This window comes from Theropithecus gelada, chromosome 13, assembly GCF_003255815.1.
Source record: "Theropithecus gelada isolate Dixy chromosome 13, Tgel_1.0, whole genome shotgun sequence".
NCBI classification, from domain to species: Eukaryota; Metazoa; Chordata; class Mammalia; order Primates; family Cercopithecidae; genus Theropithecus; species Theropithecus gelada.
Window position 1 is genome coordinate 30082209 of NC_037681.1, and position 8939 is coordinate 30091147.

An 8939-nucleotide genomic window follows, 5' to 3' on the forward strand; every position below is an offset into this window, starting at 1 on the left:
TGCAGTGAGCCCAGATGGCGCAGCTCAGGCCACAGAGTTGCAGTAAGCCCAGTGGCACAGCTCAGGCCACAGAGCCAGACTCTGTCTCAAAAATAAAAACAAATCAAACCAAATCAAACAAAAAATAGGACCCACTGAATAAGTTTCAGTAAGGTGAACTGTAGAGTTTAACAGCATACACAAAATAATGACAAGGGGAAAAATAACAAGTCTAGCTAGACAAGAGGTTCAGGTAAGATATCAACACGTTAGGAAGAAATCAAAGGACAGCATGACACAATCCAACTTAGTACAGCTCATTTTATTTATGGTCTAATCCAAGGTGTTCTCAACCTTGGCATTATTGGCACTGGGGGGCTGGGTTCTTTGTTGGGGAGTGTCCTGTGCACCGCATGATGTTTAGTAGCATTCAGGCCTCTACCCGCTAGCCATGAGCAGCACCTTCCTTCCTCAAGTCTTAACCCAAAATGTCTCCAGATGTTGCCAAAATTCCACTGGGGGCAGTGAGGAGTGGGTAAAAATCACCTGGTTGGGTAACACGGATCTAACCTTAAACTTACAATATTCTATTCCACTTTTTTTTTTTTTTTTTGAGACGGAGTCTCGCTCTGTCGCCCAGGCTGGAGTGCAGTGGCCGGATCTCAGCTCACTGCAAGCTCCACCTCCTGGGTTTACGCCATTCTCCTGCCTCAGCCTCCCAAGTAGCTGGGACTACAGGCACCCGCCACCTCGCCCGGCTAAGTTTTTGTATTTTTTAGTAGAGACGGGGTTTCACCGTGTCAGCCAGGATGGTCTCGATCTCCTGACCTCGTGATCCGCCCGTCTCGGCCTCCCAAAGTGCTGGGATTACAGGCTTGAGCCACCGCGCCCGGCCTTTTTTTTTTTTTTTTAAGACAAGAGTTTTGCTCTGTCGCCTAGTCTGGAGTGCAATGGTGCAATCTCGGCTCACTGCAACCTCTGTCTCCCCAATTCTAGCAACTCGTCTCAGCCTCCCAAGTAACTGGGATTACAGGTGCCCACCACTACGCCAGGCTAACTTTTTGTATTTTTAGTAGAGACAGGGTTTCACCATGTTGCCCAGGCTGGTCTCCAACTCCTGACCTCAGGTCACCCACCTGCCTCAGGCTCCCAAAGTGCCAGGATTACAGGCATGAGCCACCGTGCCCAGCCCATTTCATTCTTTAAAAAACAACAACAACAACAAAAAACCCTGGCCAGGCACGTCTCTACTAAAAATACAAAAAATTAGTCAGGCATGGTGGTCATGCCTGTAATCCCAGCTACTCAGGAGGCTGAGGGAGGAGAACTGCTCGAACCCAGGAGACAGAGGTTGCAGTGAGCTGACATGGTGCCACTGCACCCCAGCCGGGGTGGCAGAGCAAGACTCCATCTCAAAAAAAAAAAAAAAACACCCAACTCCCCCCCTCCCCAAAACTGTTGCCTTTAAGCAGCCTACAATCTAAAGGCAAAACCCTCAACGTCAATGAGTTTTTAAATCTTATTACAGTATTGTGTGTATAAGAAAGTCTTCAATATTACAGACTGGGAGTTTTGCCCATCACAGATCTACCTTCCTTCCTCATTAGAAGCATTAATGTCTTGTATTTATTAAAATGCACAAATTCCTCAAAACAGAAATTCACACCATGGTCTTAAGTGAGCTACCATGCACTTAGGGCCTACTGTGGTCCATGTCGTAAGCAGTTACGCCACTTGGGTTCAAATCCTTGCTCTTATCACTTACTAGCTTTATAATCTTGACCACATTACTAACTTCTTTATGCCTCATTCTCCTCAACTGTGAAACAGAAATACTATCAACCTACCTTAGCGGAGCAAAGTGAGTATAAAACGCTTAAAATAGTGTTTAGTGTGCAGTGAATGCCTGGTAAATGTCAATTATGAGCCATTATTCTAACTACAAGTCTCTAAAAACAGGCACCATCATCATCAATTTACAGAAGAAAGAGAGTCTGACAGATTAAGAAATTTGCCAGTGTCCATGCAACTAAAAGGTAATGGAGCAATGATTCAAAAATTGATTCAGAGTCCATACTTTTTCCATTGTGTCAATAAAATCACATTCAGATTCATTAACTACGAAGAAAAACATATCAGTCTTACTCAAAAATAATGACCAGCATAAGACATTTTTTATTGAGATTAAATTTAAACACAACTAAATTCAAGCATATTACTCAATTAAGGTTACAAAGCTTTTACACTAAGACAACTTTCAGAGATTCTCTACATATTATTTTAACTGACTCTTATTTTTAAAAATCATAATATGCACTTTAGTTTCTGAACTTGTTTATGCATTATGCTGAAGCAATTTACTGAAATTCTACTAGAACTGATGTACAGGAGAGGATAATATGATGTTTAAGATAGAAATTATCTTGTATACATTCAAACTGCCTGGTTCTTATTCCAGGTCACTGACTTTGTAAATGACAGATTTTGTTCCCAAGTCCCAGAGGGGCTTTGTGAACCCCTCTAACTTTTTCCATTTGCCCTTCTCTCATACCCAAGTTCTTCTTAATGACTCCTAAACATCTTACCTGTAATATTTAAGCCCAGGGTTTTGGTTTTGTTTTCAGACAAGAGACTCGCTCTGTGGCCCAGGCTGGAGTGCAACCTTCACCTCCCAGATTCAGGCGATTCTCCTGCCTCAGCCTCCCATGTAGCTGGGACTACAGGCATGTGCCACCACACCTGGCTAATTTTTTTGTATTTTTAATAGAGATGGGGTTTCACCATGTTGGCCAGGCTGGTCTCTAACTCCTGACCTCAGGTGATCCACCGGCCCTGGCCTCCCAGTGTGCTGGGATTACAGGCATGAGCCACCACAGCCAAAGCCCAGTTTTTTTTTGCCTAGATTTTGCTCCTCCCAACACTCAGTAAGATCACCAATGACTTCTGCCTCACTTCTTTCTGAAGCCATTTCGCTGAAGTCACCAGTTTTCAACCTGTTATGTATTCTTCACATTCTTCAACCTGGACTTTAAAAACTCCTCATTTAAGAGGTAGAAGGATGTCAGAGCAAGCAGAATGGCTAGGACCTACTTACCCTACAGCCCCAAACTATGAGAACTGGAAGAGACTTAGAAAGTTTAGCCCAAAGTCTTCGGTTTTACAATGACACTGAGAGACAGCTCTAACTGGATGAAATCTTCTCTAACTCCTCTCATCTTAGAGAGTTTGGTCCACTTATAGTTCCTTACTCTTGGATTTTAACATTTTTTTCTGCTTCCACGGTTCAGTAACCTCTTTCAATACAATGATTATCAAAAGGGTTGAGAGTTGTTCACAGAGTTATTTTGAATACATGGTTCAAGTAATTCTGCCTCAATCTACTGTATGAAAGGGAAAGAAGAGGCTGAGAATATCTGCTCTTTTCTATCAAAATTTGGCTATCCTTCACGTTACTTCTACTAGTCTTCTATAACCACCAAGTCAAGTCTCACCTCCTCCACACCAAATTTTTCTTCCTGTTCACCAAAGGAAAAAAAGAAAACCCTGTATTAGCATGCAGGTTCAGAAATTTTAGGTTTTACTCTACTTTCCTAGACTCCTTATTAAATTACTAACTCATCAATTATCAGACTCTTGTTCACTTGTCTATCACTTCCTTGTCCATCAGTTCAGATCACAGACTGGTTAGTTAGCACTCAAACCACGAATTCTAGATGCTGCTATGTGTACAGTGGTGGCTGACATCTGTAATCCCAGGACTTTGGGAGGCTAAGTCATGAGGACTGCTTGAGGCCAGAAGTTCAAGACCCCAAGTTTTACTTATTTATTGTAGAGATGGGATCTTGTTATGCCCAGGCATAAAAAAACTCCAGTTTCCCATCAACCAAATGAAGAAACCCCCTTACTCCAACCTTCTATAAATGATCATTCCTGCCTTCCTTTCCAGGCTTGTCTCCTGCAACAACTCTACACATGAACTCTGCTCCAGCCATGCCGACGCATTGTTTCCTGAAAAAGCCCTATCCCGGATATTCAGGTATTCCTTCAGCCTTTAATCCTGACACCTCTGCCAGCCTCTTCTCTCAATGTTCAGCCCCCAAAAACCTATCTTTGTGAAGCCTTTTCAAAGGTTTCTATTTCCTTCAGACTACATAGCACTGTGTTCATTAACTGTCTGATGGGAATATTGTGTTATTTATGTTTGTGTATCTCTCACATGCTCTCTAAATTATGAATCATCAGAGGGCAAAATCCACAATTCTGTTTTGTACTTCCCCATATTGCTTAGAGCACAATGCCTGGCACACAGAAAGCTCTCAATATAGTTGCCAACTTGAAAAAGTGCTTTCCCAAGATATTTTTTTATAGGTTGGCCACCAAGCCCCAGTTAGCTTCTTATGCCATTTTATGAATATTTCATTTACGCCTTGGTGTCTCAGATTCATCAAGCTAAACTATTCTATTTCTTCTCAGTATATAAAAGAGACTGTCCTAAATTCAGGGGTTGTCCCCATTGAAATGGTCTGTATGAAAGTTCTATTCTAACGTCACCTGGTCTGTCTCTCAAGCTACATATCAACTAAGCAAAACTCTTCCCCCACTAATGTTATCGTAAAAATCAGAATTTATAAGAGCCACAAAATAAAACGAATATTCCTTCGGCTCAGAGTCACCTTGCTCGAGAAAAAGAAAAATCATGTGGTGATTCTGAATTGCTTCAAGATAACTAACTGAAAAGTAAAAAACTGAACAGAAAGAGACTGAAATATGCTGTGAGAGCACCCAAAATACATATATAGAAAACCTTAACATATGTAATTCTTGTGAGTCTTCCCTTGGTAACAGATAATGCTGTTAATAGCCATTACCATATGTTACTCAAGTTGAAGTCTACCATTACTTTCAAGTTGGCAAAATTTTTTAATACAAGCAATTCAGTCCAAAAAGCTTTTACAAGTGTTTCTTCAATGCCAAGCAGGGACTGGAAGCTAAGAGCACACGGATAAATACAACAAAGTTTTGACTTCATAAAGTAAATAATCTCAAGTTTTCTCCACTTTAGTACACACTCTGTCTACAATACTTTCTTTCCCCCTTTACCAGTTATTTCCATCAGCCATGATTTTGTCCGGATCGCCTGTCATCGTATTAGAAAAAGAGGTTAAAAAAGTCTCGTGGATTTTTTTTTTTTAAACAAGGGGTGGGGAATATATTCCCTGCCCCACCATTCTGATGACATGAAGAAAGAAGGCTTCGGGGGTGGAGGAGGGGGCCAGGGAGAAATTATTTCTTCCACTCCCTTTTGAAAAAATCGCCAGTCTACTATGCTTGTCTATCAAAGCCCACCTAAAATATGATGTGCACAAACACATCAAAAATAAGTAGGCCTCTTGTAAAAGCGACACTTAAAGAAAGGCAAACCATATCGGATTATTTCCTATTTTATTCATAGAAATGACTCTTTGCAGCACTGAAACATTTAAAAACACTCCTGGATATAATGCTGGTATTTCAATTTGAAAAACTTATCCTACGGATCAAAAGATCCGTGCAATGACAAAGCTAAAAATGTTCTCTCTCACTAATAAGGGTGAATCACAGCAGCCACCTACTCCACCCAACAATCGTCCTTGCTAAGACTGGACAGTTCAAAACCTGGAAAGCTTTCCTTGTCCGCTCCACACTAGAAACGAATTCCCTTCAACACTAGTGTTTAAGCACAGCTGTGCAACAGCAAGGAAATGTTATTAAATGTTGAAATTTACCAGGACATTGTGTTCTTCAGATAGAGCTGTGCCCTTTTCACATTTACTGAACTCCCCTCCTCTCCTGTTTATAGGGGGTGGGGGGGAGCGCAACAGATACTCTTGCTTGAAAAATAAAGTATCTGTTCAGATTTTCGAAGCAAGTTTCCATTACTGGGTTTGGGAAAAAATCCCTACTACATTGTCTGTAACAAAAAGGTGACTGCGCCTTCTTTCAACTGCCTGAAGCCATTAGAGAGCTCACAGATCTCCCCGCACAAGAAACTTAAAAACGCCTTTCAGTCTCGCAGAGACCTACTTGGATGTTTCCAAGTTCCATCGTTTGGCAGCTACCCAGCATCTGGGGGAAAGAAAAAAAAAAAAAAGAACTTATCCTTGGAAAAGCAGCCTCTTGAGTCTCTAGAACCGGAGAGACACAGAAGGCAAGTCAGGGCTCACCTGAAACCCTCCACCTCGGCAGAGTCCGGTAAGCCCCGGCTCACCTTTCTTTCAGTGCCCGCGAAACTCCCAATGAAAAGTATCGCACAAAAGGCCTCCCCTGCTCCCCGCGCCGAGGACTCACCAGGACCGTGGTGCAGATGGATCTCAGCTCGGACTCCACTTTCTCCCGATAGTCCTTAATCAGCTGCAACTTCTTGTCGGAGGTGTCGGTCTTCTGCTCGATGCTCGAGATGACTCTCCAGGCGGACCTGCGGCCCCCGACCACGTTCTTGTAGGCCACGGAGAGCAGGTTGCGCTCCTCGTTGGACAGCTCGGCGCCCTGCTCGGTCACCGCCTTCATGCAGGTGGCCATGTCGTCGTAGCGCTCGGCCTGCTCGGCCAGCTTGGCCTTCTGGATCAGCTCAGTCTTCTCCATGGCGGGCGCGGGGCCGGGACCGGGGCGGAGGGCTAGGAGAGCGAGGGAGAGCGCCGACCCGGAGCGGGAGGAGCCTCGAGAGCTGCGGAGGGGCGGGGCGGCGAGGCGAGAACAAAAAGCAGGGAGGGAGCGCCGTCAGACAATGCGGCCCGCCGCCCGCTTTTGTCTCCAGCACATGCGGCCGCTTGAATTTCCCTCTCCCCCGCCCCCGCCCCCGCCGGGCGCCCGGGGAGGCCGCGGTCCGCGGCGGGAGGAGGCGGGGGCGGCGCGAAGGCCCGGCGCGCACAGAGCCCGAGCCGCGACCGCTCCCGCCACCCCCGCCCGGCCGGCCCAAGATGGAAGCGACCGTTGGCCCCGCACCTTCCCGCCCGGAGCCGTCCCTGAGGGGAGCGGCATCGACAGCCGGCTGCTCCCGAGGGCGGCACCTCCGCCCGGCCCTCAAGCCCAGAGCGGCCGGAGGATGCCCGCGGGCCGACCCAGGTGCTCACCTTCACGTCTCCGCGGCCGCGACGCGAGTCCCACCACTTTGATATGCTTTTGGCTTTAGCTGAGGACCCTCCCGTCTCAGCCTACCCCGGAGCCGAGGGGAGGTCCGCCGCCCAATGATGCGCCGAGCTTGGCCCGAGAGTCCCGCCCCCCGACGCGCCGCTGGCCAATGAGGACCGAGCGCGCGGAAGGGGGCGAGGGGGGCGGAGCGGGAGGGAACGCGGAGGCTAGGAGGGTGGGTCGGCGCGGGGAAGTTCGGTTGGCCGGCAGGCTGCGGCTTCGGCCACGGGGTTTCCTCCAATTAGATCCAGGGTAAAAGGACGTCACTGTTGCCATGGCGATGCCGTTACCAACTCCCCTCAGCCTCCCCGCCACCCCGGCACTTCTGGGTGCGGCACGAGACCCAGAGGCGCGCACGACCTCCGAAGCGGCGACTACGTCTCCCGGTGCGGATGGTGCATTGCATCTCAAGGTCTCTGGCCGAGTCTGAACTGGAGGGTGACATATTCAGCTGTTTGGGAGCACAGGGGCCTTTCTTTCCTCCACCTTCCGATCTGTGACAAAGGTTTGGATCCCAAGATACTAAACTCAGACCTTAATCACGTTGCCATTAGGGCTGGGAATTAAGCAAACCGCATCCCTATTAAAGAATAATTGATTCCTGGAGACAGTGGCTTCAGTATGGCACGTACGTGATAAATTCAGGTTTTCAGATGGGCACCCTAAAACAAAAACTTCCCTTGTGAAAAGGTAGGTCCCAGAAGATCCAGGCGAGTCTCTGTGACAATGCCAAGTATTGTGGTTTTCTTTAAAATGGGAAATGACATTCAGCACAGTCTGCAGGAAAACACCTAGAACCACCCCTTCCCACCCCCCCAAAAAAACCCTGCCCATAACATCGCTCCCCGCAAAAAAGCAATTTTTATGTTTCTTTCAGGCTTTCCAGGTTATGCATCTAAATCCATAATTTTTCACATCATTGTCACATGCGCACACGCTTTTTGTTTCTGGTATTATTTGTCAGAGCACACTTGAAAAGCCGAAATCCTCTCCCTGGATGTCGATTTCTGATTTTCTCCTCCTGGGGAACACCCTGCTGAAGTTTCTCACCCTGCTGAGAAAGATTTCCCCAGGCCCCTCCCATTCAGGGTAATCCCTGGCAGCTCCCTTTCCTTTTAAACCACTCCTGTCTCTCCTGGCACTCCAGTCCCCTAACTCCATCCAGGTAGGGTGGCTGTCCAGCCCGTCTGGCGAGTGGCCTTTGTGCCATCTTAAGATGCGAATTGCCCTCTGGGTTCACGCTGCTATGATCCCGATTCCAGCAGGTCTAGGGAGAATGGATCATAGAAGGCCCAAGAATGCCACAGGCAAGAAAGAATTTCCCATTCTCGGTGGAGACCTGAGCGAATCCGGAGAATCTCTAGAATGGGAGATCTGAGAGTGCAGACAGATGGGAGGAGAAGGTGCCGACTTTCCAGAAATTCAGACTCCCTCTTGACTGCCCCTCCCTGTCCTGACTTGTAAAGGTTGCTTTGTGCTTTGACAGACAGGAGCGGCCTGGATTGGAAAGGGCCTGTGTCTTAACGCAGAAATGCCTTACTATGTTCCAGCCTTCTAATGGAGGGCCCTGCTGTTATTTCTGGAATCCCTGGGGCCCCACTGCAGACACATGAGTGTTTATGGCCCTGTGGGCTGGGGTGGAGCTGGACACCGAGAAATCCCAATGGAAAGAATTTGCATGTGGAAGGTCAGATAAAATGCCTTCTGTATGACCAGTGAATTTCAAGCTCACCAAAATTAGAGGCAACCCGGGCAAGGGGAGAAGCCAGTGGAGGTGGATGGGGGATAGAGAC

General features: G+C 47.0%; 1 protein-coding gene across 3 annotated transcripts in view; it reads right to left on the reverse strand.

The window, feature by feature from the left end:
* Positions 1–7218, reverse strand: part of YWHAQ (tyrosine 3-monooxygenase/tryptophan 5-monooxygenase activation protein theta) — a 48775-nt gene extending 41557 nt beyond the window's left edge. For 2 of the 3 annotated variants that reach the window (XM_025405725.1, XM_025405724.1), the window contains exons 1-2: positions 7089–7218; positions 6307–6682 (exon numbers count right to left, since the gene is read on the reverse strand). In XM_025405725.1, coding sequence (XP_025261510.1) covers positions 6307–6600 — 294 coding nt within the window. In that variant the 5' untranslated portion in view covers positions 6601–6682; positions 7089–7218. Of the gene's footprint in view, positions 1–6306; positions 6683–6960 lie in introns of all 3 variants that reach the window. The other variant, XM_025405726.1, reaches the window with a different exon arrangement.
* Between the last annotated feature and the right edge of the window lie 1721 nt (positions 7219–8939).